Source organism: Scophthalmus maximus, chromosome 5 (genome assembly GCF_022379125.1).
Source record: "Scophthalmus maximus strain ysfricsl-2021 chromosome 5, ASM2237912v1, whole genome shotgun sequence".
Classification (NCBI taxonomy): Eukaryota; Metazoa; Chordata; class Actinopteri; order Pleuronectiformes; family Scophthalmidae; genus Scophthalmus; species Scophthalmus maximus.
In genome coordinates, this window is record NC_061519.1 from 8,172,638 (window position 1) to 8,195,168 (window position 22,531).

The 22,531-nt window shown below is 42.4% G+C and overlaps 2 protein-coding genes across 3 annotated transcripts; one reads left to right on the forward strand and one right to left on the reverse strand.

The window, feature by feature from the left end:
* Positions 1 to 942: 942 nt before the first annotated feature.
* Positions 943 to 5,778, forward strand: fitm1l (fat storage inducing transmembrane protein 1, like). Its single transcript, XM_035633707.2, has 2 exons — positions 943 to 2,294; positions 3,954 to 5,778. Exons 1-2 carry the CDS (start codon positions 2,116 to 2,118, stop codon positions 4,615 to 4,617), a joined length of 843 nt encoding a protein of 280 aa, XP_035489600.1. The 5' UTR covers positions 943 to 2,115; the 3' UTR covers positions 4,618 to 5,778.
* On the reverse strand, positions 5,774 to 15,354 carry trnau1apb (tRNA selenocysteine 1 associated protein 1b). Of its 2 annotated transcripts, none has more exons than XM_035633705.2 (9): positions 15,172 to 15,354; positions 14,453 to 14,550; positions 13,516 to 13,615; positions 12,637 to 12,689; positions 11,396 to 11,524; positions 10,802 to 10,918; positions 8,167 to 8,467; positions 7,238 to 7,283; positions 5,774 to 6,854 (listed from the first exon to the last, which is right to left on the reverse strand). In XM_035633705.2, exons 1-9 carry the CDS (start codon positions 15,205 to 15,207, stop codon positions 6,727 to 6,729), a joined length of 1,008 nt encoding a protein of 335 aa, XP_035489598.1. In that variant the 5' UTR covers positions 15,208 to 15,354; the 3' UTR covers positions 5,774 to 6,726. The 2 variants fall into 2 exon arrangements, with proteins under 2 accessions (XP_035489598.1, XP_035489599.1); XM_035633706.2 differs by having other exon boundaries at positions 7,238 to 7,280; positions 15,172 to 15,353.
* Positions 15,355 to 22,531: the final 7,177 nt, after the last annotated feature.

The window sequence follows — 22,531 nt, forward strand, 5'->3', positions numbered from 1 at the left end:
TCTGAAAGCAGGATAAAGATTTATGATCATGTTTACAGCGATATGTGTGACTCATGTTTGATGTGAATTTAATATCCCCAACATGAACAGGATATGGCTCAATTGGCTCATGGGGATTTAATCAATGTGGCTACCCATGATGAGGTTACCCACTGGTTTGTGAACTGCCATTTTGAAGCCTCAAGTTTAGCTATTAGGCCAGCACCATCTTGTTTTTAAAAAAAAAACAGAAGAAGGGTTAGGTTTAGATGAATGGTGGTAGCACATTCTAGGGTCAGATGAAGCCACTGACTTTTGTTGAATAAATATGGACAATTTCCTTGTGGTTGTATCTGTCAAACATTTTTGTATTTCAAATAAATTTGCTTCATTTTTCTTGGGGTTTGGCTAAAAACCAATACATTTGTTTTAAATGTCATTATTTACCTTTGTATGATTCTGCCCAAGGGTGCACTCAGTTTTGTGTGTATGCACACCTTAAGTTTTTCAAGTCCTGTTTGTAGTCCCATTCACAGCAGTGACTTTACTCATGTTCCTGTCTGCGTGGTGCACATCCTTCACTAAATCAATTTCAAATTGACATCATTGTGGCATTTCCCACTAACGCCAGCTCTCTGTGAACGCAGCAGCTCATACAGTGGTGGTTAGCAGCGGCAGATTTAGGCATAGGCGACATGTGCTGCAGCCCAGGGGCAGCATTTCGGCCGGGGGCAGCACAGAGAGCTCACCATTTTTCATACATTACATTTGTTGGCTGGTATCATTTAGATGTGTGTGTGTGTGTGTGTGTGTGTGCGTGCATTGTACACTGATTGACAGGGACAGACTGCAGTAACAGCCGCCTGTGGCAGCCCGGATACAGTACTAAGGTCACTGCTATTAATACACCTGAACATGGATACAAACACACGCTCTCTCTCTCACACACACACACACACACACACACACGCACACTGTGTGACACTACATTATACTATCAGCTAATTGTACATCTATGTGGACACTCTTAATGCATGACTTTTCTGTAACGTCAACACTGTTACCGCTGCTCAGCTCATTTTCTGCCTCTGTCTCTGCCGACCGTGAATTAACGTTGAATTAAACGGAAACCCCGTGAAACACTTATCCACGCCAAGGAGTCAGCGTCACTGGAGTAATGTGACAACCTGCAGGTCCAGGAGACGTATATGACAAGGCGAGAACAGAAATAGTATTTTCGTGTGTGTGTGTGTGTGTGTGTGTGCGTGAGAGAGAGAGGGTGTCAGTGATCGGGAGCAAAGGAGCTACAGTTACTTTGTTGAGCAGGCGACATTTTTCTGAAGCTACAACTCTTTTAAGGTTAATTCCACACAGCAGTGGCAATAACATTTCTGCAGAGGCGGCACAGCGGCAATCACTGCACGACAAGAGGAAGGAAAGAGAAACTTGGGAACCTGCTGTACAAGGTCAGACAAGGGTGATGAACTTGTGTCTCTGCAAGCGCATGGAAACCAGAGCCCGGTGACTGTAACGAGGTCTGGAGAGCAGCGGCGCCGTTGACGACTTCGGTCATGAGCGTGAAAGACTGGAAAACGCGGGGCTGCAAACAACTAGCAGGCTCAGTTTGGTGTATGAAATACTGAGTCCGCAGAAGTGCCCACTGGACTGAGTGATTTCACGGTCGGCGTCCGCGATGCGCATGTTCTCTTGTATTTCAGTCTGTGGAATGCTGGAGGCCACCTGCCATTCCAGTCACGCAGCTCGTGGCGGCTCACTGCATCACACCGGAGGATTTCAGAGGTTTTCCGACGACGTAGCCAGCAGCGTTGAAATGCTGCAGGATCTGGACTAACCCTCCAAATCTTAAACAAATATGCAATAGTTTGTGTAGCTCGATCAACTCCAACTCCAACTCAAGTGAAGTTATTTCAATCAGCAGCAACAATCCACAGCTACTAGTGCGTTGAGTGCATTCTAGTCCGGATTGCAGCTCTCTCACGTGAAACAGTGTATGGCATTGAGTCTGAGGTGGACTATCCACTCTGACACAGTGCTGCCTGCGTTCAGAGGCCGGCGGCAGGCGATTTTCAGATTTTGAGATCTCGCATCCGGTCAGCGTTTTGGTTCTGGGTCCAGATGTTCCTGAACACGGTGCTGGTGGTGCTGACGGACCTGGCGGCCCGGCTGCTGGGTAACACGGCGTTCCGGCAGCACTTCCACCTGCTGCTCTCTGCGGCGGTGATGTTCGGCCCTGCGCTGAGCCTCTGGGTCTCCCAGCACAGTGTCTTTGCCAAGAGAAGCCACTTCCTCTACAGGTGAGAAAACCGCTCCCTGTTCACTGTCCTGCCCACTTGTTCAATCTGTTGTGCGGTGGAGTTGCATTTTGCCGGTGTAGTGTCTTTTTGTCAATAGATGCACTGTGAGTAGCTCACATTATCTTACCCCGGAGGGCCAAATTAGGGGCTTCCTGTTGACCCCTCACCTCAACTTTTGACCCCTTTGAGTTCTGCATCTCTTCATAGCCTTTCTTAATTCAAACCAGATGTTCCTACTCAAGCCAGCGATGGGCCTATAAATATTACCCCCAAGAAGAGTCGGGAGGGTTGTCATTTTGGCCGGACACTCTCCAAGTTCTGCAGTGCTTGTAATCGATGCTGGTCTTTTTGTAATAAACCTTTATATACAATCAAGACGGTGTCGGCGGACTTCTCTTCAATACATCTTCACATCATCGCTACTTAGTATACAACACCGGCATTGTCACTGTTACTGCCCAAAGACCACCGACTCAAAGAAAACCTCTGGCCCTTTAGCAGGCATGGCAGCGTTTTTCATTGTGTGATTCACACCTGTTTACATCCAATGAAATGTTACATTTATTAAACAATTTGGGTTTTTTCACCTCATTGAGTTGATATGGTGAACTTCTTATTTACAAAAGGGGTGTTCATTTGGAGGATTGATGTGGTAGTGACCACCTCCTCCTGAGCGATAGATCTGACTCTTCAGCTGCAAAATGACTCTAGAAGATGCTGAACTGCTCTGTAGAGCTGAGGGAAACGATTGAGTGAGGTGAAAAACTATCTGTGGGTTGTCCACTACGAGTGACCCTGTTCATTTTAGAAATGTCGAATAGCACAGCTTTGACAAAGCGAAAGCATTGGTGCTGTCTCACCCTTGCCCCAAATTAATTTATCAGTACAGCCAAGAGAGTATAAAAATCTGTGTGTGCGCTGACATTTTACTGACTTTTACCTTTCCAGTATGAAAGAACAACGCAGTCGAAACTTTTTTTTGCATTTACATGTAATACAAATTAGTAAGCATCTTGACTTGACATCTTAACTTCTGCCTCAATTTTCCCCCCAAAAATGAATTCATGACGGGAAATTATTTGTGTCAATTTAGTATTAGGGCTGAATGATTATTATTTCATCCTGCCCATGACAAACTCCCTCATGATCTGCTTTTAATCTTTCTTTCTTTTTTTTCACTTTAATGTTCATTGCTTTTTGACTTGAGCAAACAACCAGACGTATTAGGCAAGTAGACTTTTGACCTTTTCAGTAAAAAAAAAAACAAAAACAGGAGGAAAAAAGACTCAACAAATGAGAAAAGGGTCCATTGTTGAAAAGGGGCGTATACAAGACGATTACCTTTGGATTTATTCATCGACAGGTTCGTGTGCATTTTCCACTGAATCATAGGCTTCCATTTACGATTAAAAAACATTTTCTCTCAATCTAAGGAGATACAAAAATGTTTCCATAGTGTAAACCTCTCCTAATAGTTTCTCCCTAGTGCTACATACCGGAGAGATCCCTCTTTTCTTGTTATTGCCTTCCTCCTTGTTAGCAGTAATATCTTGGTTAGAGATCTATGACATATAATCACTTATATTACTACTGTAAGGTACAATGTCTAATCTCCTCTAACCTTTACTTCTGAAACCCTATCTCCTCTCCGTCCCCCAGGGTGTTCCTGCGTTCTGGCTGGGGCTGGACCTGCGTCTTCGTCGGTTCCTTCGTCTTCCTCCTCTCCTTCTCCATCCGCCGTTCCCTCGCCCTCTCCGTCCGTCACCTCTCCAGGCTCGGGGTGGCCGGCGGACTGTGGCTCGGTTTCTGCAAACTCCTGGACCATCTGGAGAATGCCACAGGAAGCTGCTACGAGCCCCTACTCGACAGTGGCCAGCCTCTGTTGGTGCTCCGAGAAGGGGCGAGCAGGTCTGAGTGCCTCAGAGCTGGGATGCTGTGGAGAGGATATGAGGTTTCAGAGGATGTCTTCCTTCTCTGTCTGTGCTGCCTGCTGCTGGCTGAGGAGACCGCCGTGTTCGGCCCTTATCTAAGTTTGGGAGGGATCTCAGATGCTCCGCTGAGGATCCTCTTCCTCTTCTGTGTTCTCCTGCTCGGGCTCTGGATCTTTCTGCTGCTCTGTCTCCTTGCTTACTTCCCTCAGTTCCCCACCCAGCTGCTGGGGGGCGCTTTAGGCTGCCTGAGCTGGAGGGGACTGTACCAGGGCTGGTACCGCTTGGGACCCAACTGGTACTGTCCCGGGAGGCCTGGACTGGGACTGCTCAACACCAAGACCGGGAGTACTGAAGCTGAAGGCGCTCAACTGAGCCACGATCACTGCAATTAACTGAACAAAAGACCTTCAGAGATCTCCACATAGATAACTCTGATCATTAGGTCGAGGTGTTTGTCCGGTGGCTAATGAAGGCTCTGTTACCGACACAAAATCTGTGAGATTGTGTCTATTGTCCCCAGTGAGATAAGCATTCAGCAAATCGACTAAGGTGGTTTTTCAATTGGATGTGCATCAAACATGTTTTTCACTCAAATATTTGCCGATTCTGCGCATGCATTTTTTGTCATGAAGTGGCTTTTGACAGGAGTCTCCAACAATACAGGTCGGCCGTGTGAGAGAAACCCACAGCTTAGTTTGCACAGCAGGGGGGAAAAAAATCTGCATCTGAAGTAATCTGATGGATACTAGATTTTCTAGTGGACATCTAAATGTCTATAACAATTAAAAGATGAACTTAGAACTTGTCTAATGAAGGATTCAAATTCTGTAAAGTCCATCAAGAAGTTAGATAATGTGAAGCATTCATGTGTTTGTCTGTTAGTTTCTTACTTTGCACACAAACCAGCATCGGAAAGCATCATGTCAAGACACTGGCTGAGGTCCCTTAACTTAATAATGGATTCAGGTTTTCTTAGGGAAGAACCTGGGAATGAGGGGATGAAGAGTGCCCCCCTCCTCCGCAAGGCTGAGCCTAGAGGAGGGGAGCAGAGGACTATGGGGGTCCAATTATTACTCATTAGCAACGTGCAAGCATGTGGAGGCTTCATTGTGACGCCCCCCCCACCAGTACCTTAGCAGATGCCAACGTGGGCCAACAGTCCATATACAGAGGGTCTGTTGGGCAGTGGTTGGTGATCATCCGGCAGATGGCCGCCCACAACCGAGTCCGGTTCTGCTAGAGATTTCTTCCTGTTTCTCCTCCACAGACGCCAAGTGCATGCTCATTGTGGGAACTGTTTTTCCTTCTTCTTCTGTTTATTGTGGTCTCGACCTCACTATGTCAAGAGCCATGAGACAATGTCTAAATGTCTAAACTACATCCCGTTCAGCTCAGTTAGCCACAGGCGGACTGACCATACTTTGTTACAATTGTCTGGACACAATAGCAGGGGGTTTCCTCAATGTAAAAATCAGACAGACAAAATAATAAAATCGAAGGGGTCTGAACACTTTGAAGTCAATGTGATGAATAAATACAGTACAATACTTTAAGAGAAACACTTCAGTCTTTATTTCCCTACAAAAAAGTAGACGGAAGACCATTTTCCTCCAACATTTGTTTTTTCATAGAATGTCTTCAGAAAGAAAACATACAAAACCTCTGTGACAGCAAATCAGCCTTCTAGCTCACAAATCATTAGTTTCTGAGAGGTTGTACCATTCATCTGTTATCACAGAAAAAAGACAAGAAAACCTCTCGTCTTAGAAACAGTCTTACATTAAACTTCTGGTTGGTTATTGTTGAGTCAACTCAATAGCATCATCTGTCCTCATTTCTTCCACACTAGCAAGATAATGTTCATTTAATCTGAAAAATGGAGAAAACAAACAATTCCAAGTAAAATTCCTTCATTGAATATGAACAGGACACGACAGTGATATCTTGTATATATACACATTTAAAAAAAAATCTATTGTCTATAGTAAATGGCAATTGACAATAAAGGCAAGTTTTTCTTTAGTTTCCCTATGGGGACAAGCTAAGTATCTATAGTCTGTCTTCAGGTGACAACCTCTTCCTGAAGAGATAGGGTCATATTCAGATCCAAAAATCATTGAATGACAGGTTGTGTTTGTTCCTCAGTGACAATTAAATGGTGACATATTGACACAGCATCCAGTTTGCCATACTTCACCTAGTGTGGCAGTCGACAACAAAGGAGGCAACCTCCAGCACTTTCCTAAACTTAAGAGTTCATACTAAACAGTAAAGACAGCACAGTAACCTCCCTAAATATAGATCCACCTTCTGTATATTACCAACATGGTAAACATTAAAATCTAGCGAATTATTATGCACTTTGAATATTTGAAGTGGAACAGGAAGTAAATCTCTGTGTAGTCAGTCTTTAGTCAGGCTGAGGGGAAGTACAGAAAACTGAAGTGGCCTTTACAAGGCGTCCGTGTGGCTTTAGATCAGAGGAGAGACAGCAGAAGCTATCAAGGGAGGGAGGGGACGGGGGAGTCCAGAGTTTCCCACTGACAGGCCATCATGGCGTCGTAGAGCTCCTCGCTGCGCTGCATGAAGTCGTTGTTCCACTGGTCCACGTCACACTTGAGGACGGCCTCTGTAAAAACAATACAGGAAATTATTTGAACACATCAGCATATGGTTGTCACAATCAAAGCAATAACGAAGCAAACACTGTTCAACTGTGGCTATGTTAGCAGTTAGGTAGGAAGTAACGGGGAGAATCCCTTTGTGACACCAGACTAAACCAGGAGTTCTGGTTTAGTCTGTGATGTATTCATTACTACGTTTCACAGAAATGATATTCAATAAATGTTTATAAGTTATGCTCAATGTGCAAAGCATAACAAGTTCTTCCAGACTTATTACTTTGCTTAGTACAAAGGGAACCTGTGGTACTGCCTTTTTTTAACATTTTTTTTTATAGAAGCATAAGTTTGGGTCTCCTCTGTGGGAGGGGGAAAAAGTTATGTATTTTACCTTCTGCATTATCCTCATCTATGTCCTCGGTCTCCTCGTGGCTCTGCTGGGGACAGAGACACTGACGGTTACAATAAACACTGAGATGCTGAGAGAAAACAAGAAATCGGACACAATAATGCTACAAGGCCATGGAGATAGGATTTAAGATTGAAGATTAAAGCTGTGGGCAATAAAACATTTAAAATTTCATTACTACGGCCGCTTCAATAAAAGAATAAGAATGACTCTGCTGTGATCCGTTTTCTCTAACAAGAAACCCTTTTCATTCCAAAATAGGGTTGGGGTTTAGCACATGCCGGGTGACCTGATTTGCAAGTAAACATACACAATTGATCAATTTGTTAAAGTCAATTGGCACCAAGAGACTGACTGGATGCCAACATTAGTTCCGTTATTATCTTCATTTCAAAGCGCCCTTACTCTGTGTGTGTGTGTGTTTAACACGTAGAAACAGTGAAATGTGCATACAGGAAGTGCAGGACCTGGTGACTGCACACAGCACATCACCATCTACTCTGAAGCTGCTTTGTCAATCACAGTAAACTCCAACTGACTTTTAGATGTATTATTTGCTAATACACTAAATACATATGTAAATGAGAAGCTGTTGGAGGGTGTGTGTCTTCTAATAGCAGTGGATAGCAGTTCTCTAATAAACACACCATGGCCATTTCCCACTGTACATAAAGATGTGATTTGGCGCTATACAAATAAAAGTGAATTAATGAGAGGAAGGGTTAAAAAGCACGGAACAGACAGACGATGGGACTTTGGTTTGTAGGATTTAGAAGCATCCAGTGGTGAGTCTGAGGTGTGTGCGTGTCTAAACTACATCCCGTCAGCTCAGTTAGCTTTTTGGCTAATTCCAAAACCAAGACACAACATGTGTTTCCCTTTAAGTATGGTTGTGGACGTATTCCCCTCACCTCTGCAGCTCCTGACATGTCCGTGGACACGGGTGGCACCCCCACGGGCGGTGGTGGCACCATGTGTCCTGGTGGAGGATATCCATAGGGCCCATAGTTGTAGCCACTGTTGTATCCGCTGTTGTATCCACTGTTATAGCCACTGTTGTTATAGCCACTGTACTGGTCGTAGCCACCCCACTGAGAGTAGTAACCCCCCTGACCCCCGGCGCTCTGGCTGCCATAGTAGTTAGACTGAGACTGATTGTAGTTGCCGTGGTAATTTTGGCCCTGGTTGCCATGGTAGCTGCTCATCTTTTGGCTGTAAAAAAATAATACAAACATCTCACATATATTGGAATGGAATTCAGTATCTATTGTCATCAAAATCCTTTTTTTTTAAATCTTAGTATTCCTTCAACTTGAAGGAATCTAAATGGATGCAAATTTAGAAAAAACACGAGTCACAGAAAGACAATGAAATGATAGTGAATTAATTACAAATGGCTTCTGTGAGCAGGTCTTCAAGTTTCATGTTTACACGTTCACTTTCTGCTGTGCAGGTTCAGACACCAACTCGTAATGAAGTACTGTTCTCAATACAATTTTGAATATTTTAATTTTGTGTAACTTTACTTCTAGATTTCAGACGGAAATTTCGATGTTGATTCACTGTTTTTCACTTCCTCATCATCAAACTGCCAACACACCACTTGTTTCTGATCCAGTGCATTTTGTGCAGCTTTAAGGCTACAAGTAAAGGATTTACACTTCCACTATGTCTGAAGAAGAAGGTAGATGATGCACGAGTTAAAAAAATGTTTTTTTAGACCCTGTGCAAACACAGGAAGGAAATGACTCATGTTCCTCAGCAGGGAAAGTTCCTGTGCTATTAATGCACCTTCAACTCACAAGACTACAATAATGACAAAATGAAAACATGTCCTCAAGACTTGTTTTTATTCTAATTTTTACTTTGATTATGCTTGAAATGTCCAGAACATGATTGTAGTCCATCTGCATAATGGATTGACAGAAGTGATATCTTACTGTATTGTCACATGGGCTCACTCTGGCCTTTTTCCACATATTTGACTAGGGGAGCGGACATTTGAATTCTCTCATGCAGCCCCTCTGGTGAAGTTCAGGAAAATGTTTGGACTTCAGTGCATGTCTGACAACATTTTGAGAGAGCTTTAAAAGTCCTCTGTGGAGATCACCGTCATTACGTCTATGGTAGACGCCGCTTTTTTCTTAGCAAGTCTAAGAGACAAGTCTCTGACTGTCCTTGAGGGGGAAAGATCTGAAAATGGCACTGGACAGGATCTGCCAGGATGAATGAAATAAATGGCAGTGCGAAGCTTCAAAAGACTTTTTGACTTTGAATGTCATTGCTGCCAAATTGTAACTGCATGTTTACACTATCATGATGCATTACTGAGTGAAGATTGATATGATTTGCAGCTAAATCTACTAAACAGCAGTGTGTGAAGTGTGAAGGCAAATACTTTCTGGAGCCACTGTATGTCTGACACAAAGCTTTTTCCTTAAATAATCAGCAGCTGTGATGGTTTAAATGATCTGTCAAGGATAATGTTGCAGATCAGTGAACTCCGGCCTTTTCCTCCCTCTGTAGTTTGCTGAGCTGACACACTGAAAGTCTCTCTGTGCAGACTGTAACTACGAACTGTGACTTGTAGATGTGAAACAGAGTCAAAATAAATATTTGATCAAACCAGCTAGACTGAACCAATCTTGTTTGAAAGAGTAAGATACATGAGACGCGTTTTACTTGCATATGTGTAAAACAATCTCACCTTGGGGGAATAGCACAACTCTATCAGCCAACATGGACCAAAAGCTTTTGAAGCACTTTGCCCTTGAAAGAACACAGACTGTGCTTGAGTCACGTGAGTAATAAAATGACACTGTATGAAATGTTAAGCAAGTATATTAAACTCATAAATGTTATATATAAAGCTTTATAAAGGTTGTGTTTTTTTTCGATCAACGATCAAATCTTATTATTTTGCCAGTTTGCACTGAGAGCCTCTTACCTATGATAGTAAGTGGATGACAAACAACAATCACAGAATCAGTTACTATGATTAAAGGAGCCGTAAGCCGTTTTGGAGAAAGCTTGTCTCTCTCGTTGTTGTTGTTGTTGTGATTTTACTGCTCTGGGGTCTCATTTATAAACCTGTGCGTAGGATACTTACTAAAAGTGTATATGCGCCCAATAGCCCAAAATGGCATACTCCAAAAAATATTCAGACGTGGGTACGCACACCTGAGAGCAATTCTCCCTTTATAAATCACAGATCACCTAAAAGTTTCCGTACGTGAATCAGCCTCATATCCCGCCCTGTACATGCCCATTTTAACCATAAATAGTCAATGAATGCTGATCCGTCTGAGCCTGGCATGCAAATGTTCTTTCGTTACGGTGAATTGTGGCGACAGGTGAGAAAAGAACAAAAAAAACGTAATTTCTCAGACACTGAAACAGACACGCTTGTAGGGGAGGTGGATGCCCACAGCAACGGGATCCCTAATAAAAAGAAGTAGTGCGAGTGGCGACGTGTTGCGGCTGCTGTCAACTGTGTCAGTATGGAAGTCAGACGAGCTAACCACCTTGCCATCTTTAGCATCTTACCTCTTTGCTACAGCAATGCTGAGTCTGAGCGGCTTTCCGCCGAGCATTGTTCCCTGGCACTCCTCGATCGCCTTCTTCTGCTCGCTCTCATCCGCGAACTTGACGAAGCCGTAGCCTCTGCAAGTCAAACGACACTTAGACCTCCAGTCCACACCAACACGCACTTACATGCTTGGCATTAAAAAGCCACTTATAATGAGAAACAGGATATAATGGGTATTATTATGGTAGAACTGAAACTTGTTGTTTTACTTTTAACATGAGGTAGCATCACTTGAATTGTGAGTTGCTCTTGCTTAGCCTATATGGGGAAAACAATAGTTTTAGCATAAGACCGCAAGAAAACATATCGTCAGCCTTTTATTTTTTGGAAAGCAGATGATGAAGTACTGGTGGTCAACGTCCACAGCACTGCCATCCAAATCACGACACTACCAAAACCAGGAAACACTTCAAATTATTGTTCATTTCTGAAAAAATATTCAAAAAAATATTATCATGCGACACACAACAGACATAATACAAACAATGTCACCTAGTACTTTTAACATTTCTCAAGCCACATTGCTATTCTACCTCCGTGAGCTGACATACCTGGAGTATCCGTACTGGTCGGTGACGACTTTGGCTCCTTTGCAGGACGGGTACTTCTTAAAAACTTGGTGCAGCTGGAAGTCGTCAACCTCAGAGGCCAAGTCGCCTACAAACACTGAAAACTCCGGCCTAAGGAGGGAAAACTTTGATGAAGTATTCCTTTTCATACACTCGTCAAGAATCAGAAGGGACATTTGGATTTCAGGGAAAACCTTTTTTCTCGAAACGTACTGAACATCAACATGGTACTTTTAAGGGTACTGACCAAATAATGTCAGTACAACAGAGAAACATTTTCACGTTAAACCAAACTGTGATTAATATGGGTACCTGAGATTGCATCTGGGTGAGAGTAACAGAGTTCAAGAGAAAGGGGTGGTGAGATCAACGTGAGATCAGTGGTTGGCAGTGGAGGCCTTGAAAGTTGTTTATCAACCGCATATAAAACCAAACCAAAACGTTTCCAAAATTCCTTGGTTTTAAAATCTCAAAAAAATGTTGTTTTAGGCTTTAAATTCAGACTGTATATTAAAGCTGCAACAGTTAATCGATTAGTAATCGATTACTAAATTAATCGCCAACTATTTTGATAATAGTTTTTATGGGGCAAAAAGGAAAAATCCTATGATTTCAGCTTCTAAAACGTGATTATTTTCTGGTTTCTTTGTTCCTCTACGACAGTAAACTAAATATCTTTGGTGTGTGGACAAAACAAAACATCATGTTGGGGTTTGGGAAACACGATCAATATTTTTCACAATTTAATGACATTTTAGGGACCAAACAACTAATTGAGTAATCAAGAAAATAATTGACATAATAATTGATTATGGAAAATAATGGTTAGTTGCAGCCCTACTGTATATAAAAATGGATGACATGACAGCTCTCAAAAGTGAAGCCAAATCATGTTGATTGCCCCCTGGTGGTTGGCTGCACCATATGTCATAAACTCATAACTCATGTTAGCAGATGGGACATGGACTGAACGAAAAAGTCAATGTACGCACATTTTGTTTTTCCAAAGATGGTTTCTGTCTTTTAAGGTAGATGTTCAAGAGTTCATTTTTCTGATGAATTTGGTTTTTGATGGTATAAAAAAATCAAGATGAGACATTGCGACTGACCTGAGACTGATTTCAAATTTGTGAAGTTGGTCATTCTTCAACTTAAATTTAGATTCAAACAATAACATCTGTCAACAAAAGTGTGTTACGTAAAGAATGTGAATCGTTTCTTACCCTGCCTCTGGCCGTTTGCCGTAGGTGGCATAGTTTAGCTTAAACTTCCGGGGCTGCACATGGGGAGAGAGGACAAGCAAACTAAGCAAAGCTCAAACACCAAAGACGTGTACTAAGCACTGATATTGCTGGAAATAAAGAGTGGAGTTATTATAGTTGTTGTTATTTGGGTTTACATACCTCCACCACCCAGACCAGCCTTTAGCCCATTCCTCAGTTAGTTCCTACCAGAGACTCTATTCACCAGCTTCAAACAAAGTACATTCATGTACAAGCAGCCTTTTAGCCACCTTCAGCAGCAGGTACAGGCCGGTGGACAGGGGAGTCCAGTAGCTTGGCCCAACTCACAGGGCCAAACGCATTTCAAATTCAGCAGTAAGCAACTAAAGCTCACAACTTTACACCTCACTTGAGACTTTGAACATTTTTCTTTTTGCTTTAAATCACCAGACCCTTGAGTAGACTTTCGGTCACTGCGGCCAATCAAGAGAACGGATTCACTCTTAGTATCTTTTACTGTTATCTTTTACTGTGTCGTCTTTGAAAATGTGTCGTTTGAATTGTCTGGGAAAACACAGCAGATCTGGCTCACTTGTAATCTCATGGTCTTGCTTATTATTGACATATTAGCATTCACTCCTATTGAGTTTCTATCACAACAAAGGAGGACCAAGCCTAGTTGAGCTCCACTATCCACAGTCAGGTCAACAATTAAACACTGTTTATAACACAAGTGTAATACTGGGGAAAAAAGGAAGGCGGTATTAAATTCATCAATAATATTTATATATTTGTGTAGAAACAATATTCATGTAATGCAGTAAGGATTGCATCAAAGATGTATGAAAAAGTATTTTGCAATAACACGACAGAACTAACCGGATTTGATCCTGGAACCAGTTTTCCGTTGAGCCTTTGGACACAGCGGTCAACACTTGCCTCGTCTGCCAGCTCCACAAAGCAGTATCCTGCAGAACCACTGCACAGGAGGAAAGACAGGTCAGTGAGAGATACTGAGAAACAATCTGCTTCATAGGCAGCATAACAGGAACTGCATTAACAGTATAAAATCCCCAAATGGATCTAATGTCTAAGCTTCCAGTTATTGTGCTGTTCACAGTACGTGACTCATGGCGGCGGGGGGTCTGTCTCCAAAGTATGTTTTGTCACGAAAAACACGCAAGAAGTGACAGGAAAATATGCGATACACGCACGAAACAGGAATTGTTTGAAACTTTCACGGTGGACGTCAGAAAGAAACTGTTCAATCTATTGCAGAATACTCTTATGTCGAAAGGTCAGACACAGGAAGTAGGTTGAGGGGCCGCTCTGTGTATTGGGTGGAGGGAGAAATAACTTGACGTATTAAAATGTGGTTCTGCTACAAAGCAGCTCGAGGTTACGCTCAGAATCACAGAAAAGAGAGAGAATATGGCTGAAGAGTGTTGTCGTGTTGTGCTACAGTTCCTCCCCCAGGTTGGCACACTGCCTGTCACATCAGAGCTCACGCTACAGGAGATGGGTTCCCCGACTTGTCCAGATATTTTGCCTGCTAGATATCTGGCCCTCGGAGAGCCACTTTGACCGCGTCTTTGCTAGTTCACACACAGCGACCGTGTGCCGATTTGCGAGCCCCGATTTTCCTCCGATTTGCTGCAACCCAGGGACTTGTCGGCGAGCGAGAAATCCTGGTTCAAAATGGTGCAGTGTGAACTCGGCATAAGGGTCAGTGCTAAGTTGGTATTGACAACTCTTAGCTGATAATGTAGCAGTTAAGTGCTCAAAGTTTTCACATGAGGGGCTCTGTGTGACCTACCCCGTGATCCTGTGAGTGATGATCTTGACTCCAAACGGCGACTCTCCCATAGCACTAAAGGCCTGCTTGATGAAGTTCTCGTCCATGTATGGGTCCAACTAAACACACACGCAGAAGACATTGTCCATACGTCACATTGAATCTCATTAAATCTTGAACGCCATCCAATGTTAATAATAACACAAACTATGTACAATTTGTAATTTAAAAAAGAGTGTTACTTTAAAACTATGATGCAATCTGGAAAATGCTTGGGACATATTAGAGTTCATCATTTTGAGAGTGTAAGAAAACTCAGGGGTAAAAAAAAAAAAATCAAAACACATTGGGGCAAGGTTGCATATATACTGTACACGAATTGCTAGTGCGCCCTCTCGTTTCGTGTTACATTAGACATCATACATCCGGCCGCAGTTATTCACATTACATGTCAACTTTCACGATTAGCTCAAAACTAGCTAGCTAAAGCTCCCTCCAGGGAAGGTTTGCGAGCATCATTTGTCAACCAATGTTACTACTGTGTGTCCTGAGAGGTTTGAACGCCAGGCTCTGCGAGCAAAGCGCAGATGGACATAGTCGAGTCGGATCTCGTTCGGCTGGTGTCACGTATCCAGGCTAACTTTGTGTCACCTGGCTAGCATCCGGCAGGCGCAGCTAGGCTAAGCTAAGCTAAGCTAAGCTAACGTTCCCGCACCGACAGAAACCGACTTCGAACATACATCACCCATCCACAGGCTCGTCTGTCTGTTGAACATCTTGGAGTCGGGGCCCGAGGGGACACTGCAAACGGAGCTCGATGGAAGAATACAAAGCCGAGTCTTACAACAGTGAAAGTTATCCTCACGTTCACGCTAAACACATTGGTTGACGTTTCTTCTTCCGTCTCAGGCTAATGTATTACTTCCGGTTGAGGAGCCCGGCGAGTGCCCCCCCCCCCCCCCGCCCTTTTTTTCAAATTAAAAGTCGCCCTCAAAGAATCTGCAGCGTCATCATTTTTGATGTTAATTTGATGTTGTTTGAGTCGTTATTTGTCAGCTGTCAGATAACTATTCAGACTAGAAATTTTAACATGTGGCTATAAATACGTGACAGCACTGCTATTATATATACAGGATTTGACATTGCACATTAAATTTACTCAGCTTCAACTGTTTCCAGCCGTTACAATTAAACAATGTCACGGCCCATATGGGTAACAGATTTTATGCTGATATAGTCTGTCTTACTATTTGACTGACAACATTGTTAATTAATATATTGATAAGTCTCGGCCTAATGGATGTGTGTCCCAAATTGCATACATCAAGGGAAAAGGTAAAGCAAAGGCTTTGATTTTTAAAGCTGTTATGGGAAGCAAACAAGCCATTTCAATACACCCATGAATGAGACCCATTAAGATCAAATTTTTTGCCCGAGCTGATGTGGACAAGGTTTTGTGAGTTTTCAAGCATGTTTTAGCCTTTCAAAGTGTATTGAAAGTTGGAAAATTAAGGTAACAGTAGGGTCCTCTCACCATTTGGTGCTCTGGCCCTAATTCTCAATGTTAGATACAATGCAATACAGCTATTAACACTCTCGACGAAGGAGCTATAGGAAGTTTGTAAGATGGGTTTTTGGACAATGAATTAATTCAGTTTACAGAGGTTGTATTGCCCTTGGTCTGCTGCCTCATTATTATCAAAGATGGTACCAAGATGTTTATACTGGTCCACCCCTTACCACGTATGAACACTGAGACTGCAGAAAGAGGCTCCCTCCTGAAATCAATAACCATCCCCACCCTCCTGGCGATATTTAGCTTGAGCAGTGATTTGTCACACCTCTCTATGAAGTCATGGAGGGCAGGGCCATGTACCTGTTCAGACCCTTAGAGAGGAGTGACAGTCGGACCATGGCGTCAGCAAACTAAGTCCAGTGGTGGTTGGGATGGATGCACTAGTGTAGAGAATGAAGAAGGGATAGGCTGCGCCCTTGTGGTGAGCCAGTGCTAGTGTACAGTGTATCTGATAAAAATGTCATCAGTTAGATGCCATCCATAAAATTAGACCCTGATTTAAATCGAGTTAAGTTGTGTGTCCTGCTTTTTGTCAAGGATGGCAGGCTGCAAGGTGTCAAATGTTGAAGAAAAATCCACAAATAGGAGCCAGCCTGGCAAAGGCCCTGCTCTTCTCCAGATGACTGTGAATGGTGTCAAGCAGGAACAGTTTGTCATCATCCGCCCCCTTTCTAACAGAGAGTGAGTGTGGTGGGTGGATTGAGAATGTGTTTGTGCTCCATCGTGTCAGATAGCAGATAGGGCTTCTCAAAGCGGGTGTAAAATCAATATAGTTCATGAGGTAGAGACGAGTCCCTGACCCGCTGCCGTGTAGTTGCCATGCTCGATCTTCTGCTCAATCTGATTTTTTGTTCTGTCTTTTAGCCCGGCTACTGGCAAGTTTCCTCATTCTGTTCACAGAATGGAATATATTTTGATATTGTGACTGTTTTCTCCTCTAGACTGGTGCTTGAATCCACAGCTCCCGTCTGTTTTGACGGTCCTCACCTCTTAAATAACACCCAGTTTAAAATCAGTTCTAATGATGACATGGTGTTGACAAAGGGATACTGTGGCTAATCTCACGGAGCTGTGACTTAACGTCAGATAAAAATGGTAAGGTGTCGCTCATGAAGTCAAGTCAATTGTATTTATATAGTCAAATATCACAAATTTGTCTCAGGGCGGTACCAGTCACTGTGAGGATAATGATAACAGGAATGTGGCCTAAAGAAATCAAAAAACAAACAGTTATCTGATAGTGTCTGACTATCTAGTGTCAGCAGGGAGGTTCCTTAGAGGTAAAATGGCTACCATCTTGTTTCCAAAAAGTAGTTTTTTTAGTTACTTATTGAGTATTTTACTCAAAGCAGGTCAGCAAAAAGATGCAAAAATGTGAAATGTGTGTCACATGCCCCGGTCCAATTCAGTTACAGTTCAGTTCTTCTGCTGACATCTGCAGGCAGCTTAGAGAAGTTCCCTTATTATGGCCTGAACGCAGACTGCTGCTGCCGGGCGACTGTAAAATGTCATCAGGTTAGACACACAATGCAACCTTATGATAGGCAAACCAATTAAGAAAAGCGTCATTAAAACACCTAACCCCAGAGAACGCCAGTGAGTTCAAGTTGTTGCTTGGTGATATGATGTCAGAGAAGTCACTAATGTCTTCAGATCAGACAGTTGGTTGCTGCTTGTTTCCTGCTTCGTAGGGTTTTCTGTCAGTACGTAAACTTTAATCCAAACATTCAGAGGCTTTCTCTCACCTTAACAGAACGCTTAGCTAAACTTAACCTTAACCAAACCTCACCCTGACCTGAAAACCCTGAATATATCTGTCTCTTCAACTCAACATCTAATGATTTACCCCATGTATCCCTTCAACATGGGTAATATAAATTTTTAAAAAGCGAAGCTGCTTTTACAGTGCCTGTGTCCAGTTTATTGCTCACTATACTGTTCAGTTTATGGGTGTTTTGCCGATATTTTATTTCGTGCAACCAACAAGTTGTATAAGAAAGGTATGTCCAATGGTTAAATGAAAACAATTTCAGTTTGTGATATTATTAAATAGAGCTGGTTGTAATGCCACATACTCATGTCTCCATGTGCTGCTTTAGTTTAGATCCATTAAAGGGCCTGGTATCTGTGTGGCTTCCAGGCAGCCAGAGGAACCGTCAGCTGTAGGATCTCAACTCTAATCCGCCTTAAAACACTGACAGACAATACAAACAGCTGCCTGCCTAATCTCCTCTGCCCTCTCCTGCTGCTGAAAACGTTCCAAAGCAGAGATCCGAAAAGGAAGGACATGGACGCACATGTTTGGTTTTGTTCGGTGCATTGAATTCATTTTAGATGTCAAATCACTGATTTCAAATGGTATGTATTCATGTGAATTGCAACACATATTACAGATTTTCCAGGTAAAATGGCTGTTCATACTGTATATATCCAATGTAAGCTGTAACATTCTTACATTTGCATGTTGAACTTTCTGTCTGTCTTCCTGTTTTCCTTCCCCCTCGACAATGTGTGTGCATGGTTTCAGTTCAGTTGTTGCTCAAGTGAGCCCTTGTCTCCACGGCTGCTATCGGGCTTAAAGTGCCACTGATAGAGTGACCAGTAAACAGACTCAAACACGGTTTGTATGGTCTGACCATGCAGTAGAAGGCAGGGTGGTCAGGCAAGGTATTAAACAAAAGGTTTATTAATATCCATCATGCTCAGAGTATTAATAAACTGCATAAATGCTTCATACCAAAATGATGAGAGAACAATGGTGCGCGTAGCCTTCCATGAATAGAGCACTTATGCTTTTCCAGAGGACTGGAAATTACTTTTATAAAACTTTTAAGCCCCTTTCACACTAGATAAAACAACCACTAACACCCACTAATATGTGGCTTTTGCCTGCAGTGTGAAAATTAACTATTGGCCTTCATTCCCAGGTCAAATGACTGTGGTATAGTCACGGCTCTTCCATCTGCGATTGGCAGAGATGGAAATATGACATCCGGGGGGACACACTACATTTCTCCCCTTTTCCAGTGCAATGCTATAATTTGCAATGGTCCACCTGTAAAGGATACAGCTTAATGGCTGTATCCTTTACAGTTCACACAATTTGCAGGAAAGATTAAAAGCAAAATGCGAAAAGTTAACCCAGTATTCGAAAAAATTGCCCAGTATACAGATATACATTTTCACATACTACTTTCACGACCTGTAACCCGAAGGTTGGTGGTTCGATCCCAGCTTCCCCTAGTCCGCATGCCGATGTGTCCTCGGGCAAGACACTAAGTGTTTCTGTATTCTACTGTGGGAAATATGTAGCAACATGGCGGCAACACAAACTCACTATTGTGACACTATTCCACTTAACAGCAGACACTTACACTTGTCTCTGCCACCCTTATTCACAGAGTTTTTTCTGGCAGGCTGTACCAGAATGTAGAGAGGCTACCGCAGATTCACTTTATACGATCTGGCAGCTGCTGAGGAAAGGGGGCAAATGGAAGAGTGAGTGGCTGGAGAGGGTGAGAGTATGAGAGTGAAGGGAACACCGGGGTTACAACAGGGCAAGAGGAGGTGGCTGATCTGTAATGACAGTAGAGTGACTAAATGAGTACATTAGGACATTAGGATGAAGACAGCTGAAAATATCATAGTATGTTTTTATTCTAGATCCTTTCTCTAGAAAAAACTTATGTTATTAATGCAAATAGGTCACCCCAATGTAATATCTTAAGCAATTATGGCTACATATTCTGTGATTGGCCCCATACATCCACTATTGGCCAGAATCAATTTAAGATCAGGACCTCAATTTACATTTTGGTAAAATAATAAGAGCATGTGTTTTGGTTTTGGTTTAGAAGTTGAATTTGAATTGTCAGGTTAAATATAGTTCATTTTAAAGACATTTCAATGGGAAGGACTTCCTTGTTTGGTTGATGCTGTACTTTGACCTGTGGGGAATTTATTTTTCTGTCTGCTTCACAGCTTCGAAGACAAAACAAAAAAACACAGTGTGAAAGCAAATGTAAGGTTGAAAAATGGCACTATGCAAAACTAAAAAGAAACAAACTTTTGCTGCCGCTGTACTGTAGCGTCAGTGAGCTCACAACAACGGCTGATCTTCACACAAAATTATATAAAGGGCTATTCATTTAGTCATCAAAGCTTTATATTATATTTTACTTTATACAACAATTTTACACGTATACACTTTGTAGATGTTTAAATTGCTCTGGTCGAATGACCCGAAGGATAAAATACGTTAAGCGTTAAGTAAGTGCTTTGCTCGAAGAATATGAATAAAAACATGGATCATTCTTCAAGATCAAGTCACGACCACAAACATTACTTTTTTTATCACAATTTTATCACACAGACACACTCACACTCACACATACATACACACACACACACACACACACACAAAACGTCACAATGTCTGTGAGGTAATTTAACCCCTCAACTTGTGGTCACTTTCGTACTGTATCCAACAAGAATGTAGCTGTGTGAAGCCAGGCCTTGTCCTCTGTGTACTTGTTTGGAACAGCTGCTCTTGAACAGCTGATGTGTATGTGATAGAATTTGACTGGAGGCAAATCTAAATTTCCATCAGTCAGTATACATTTCTCTGGAGTCTGTCCACGCGTGTTCGCTGCTTTTCATCAGCCCATAGGGCTACATGCAGGAGGTCATGACAGAGCTATCACTAAAGTATCAGCAGTGCTTGCTGACAAGATGCCAAACACATGTAGCTTGACCAGTCTACAGTGTATACAACAGACCTAAAGCCTGGCGGACACAAGAGTTGATTCACAAGTTATCACCCAACCACTTAACACTGCAATCATTAAGGGAGGAGTGATGGGGAAGCCAATTAGCACCTACTGACAGTCTGCAAGATCTGCCAAGTTCAGAGTAGAGGTGGGACAGTCATTACTAATTGTTCTAAATATTAAAATGAACTTATGGTTCTGCTGCAAAAACTTTTCCATACTGCAACAATGCAGATTAATAGCATGGAATACAATTGTATAACTAGGGGACATTTCAAATACACCCCATGTGGGAATTAAGCGAGAAATAAAGACCCTTCCCGGTACCTACAAACATAGCACGACTAAAGCGGGTGAAGGCCTTTAAAAAGACCAAAAAATCGGTCCAATGACAGATGATAGAATGCAGCTGTTTGCCACAAGCATAGAAAGAGTGCCCTGCCTTTTTAATCAGGAATTACTTGTCATTATCATCATTTGACCATAACTTCAAATATAAATAGACACTATGTCATCTGACTTGACAGGATGGCTTGACTCTTGGGTATGGCCATGCACCTGCATGCACTCAGGAGATAGAAAGGATTGTACCCTAACCAGAAAGTCGATGGTTTGATCCCCAGGTCCTCCAGTCCGCATGCCAAAGTGTCGTTAGGCAAGACATTTAACCCTAAATTTCTGCTGATGGCTATATTTAATTGAAAGTGCTGTGTATAGAAGTGTGAATAGTTGAATGAAACTTGTTCTCTAAACCCCGTTGGATGGTCAATAAGTCTAGAAAAATATAAATACAGTAATTTTACAGTCCATTTAGACAGGCCCTTGTGATTTGTGGCAGTACGCTGATGGAGAGGCAAAGTTTTAAAGTGGCACAGATTGCAAAAGCAGCAGAATGAAAGACAGCAAATAAAAGTGGTTTAAATGTTCCTCAGCTCAGGTGATGATTGGATAAGAGGAAAGCCCGCACACAGAACCCAGTGATATCATTGGAGACTTGTTGAGCGGTGGAGCCTCACTGTGAAGACAAAATTGAGCTGGGTGTCTACGAGAAGTCTACGAGAAGTTGCATCAAATGGTTGTTTTCAGTCTCTAAAGACACAAATTAGAATGACAGCAGTCACTTTATTTAGTGAATACTTTGGCGCTGACCCAGTAGATTTGACGGACTTGTAGGGATAGAGCCCTATGGATAGCAGCTAATATCCCCCAAAATACATAACAAGATTTGACATACCATAATTAAAAGGCATTTTTCAGAGTATAACATCTTAAATGATCTATTTGTAAAAGATAAAAATACACAAGAGTTAGGTTCAACTTGAATCCACAATAACAACATTTGGGGGAATAAAACAACGATTGTTGCAGTGATGCAAGGAATTTTTTTTTTTGTGGAAATAATACAATAAGGGAACAACTACCAAGTGGTATAATGAAGGCCAGTAAACAGGGTGAGAAGATAGTAAAACAGTACAAGATGACAAAGGGCAGTGGATAACCTTTGGGAGCGAGACAAAGGATGATTGATCATGAATGACAATGAACATGAAGCACTTGTCACCAGTTAGTTCCATGATACATGGAACCATCAGAGTCATGGCTTCAGGATGTTTGGTCTTCTATGCACAGCTATGGAGGTGAATGGCTCCAGGCACAACTGGCGGATGTGGCTCAGGTCGTCCACCTACACAGATGGTAGGTGGTTCGATTCCCCAGCTCCTCCAGTCCGCATGCCAAAGTGTCCTTAGGCAACAC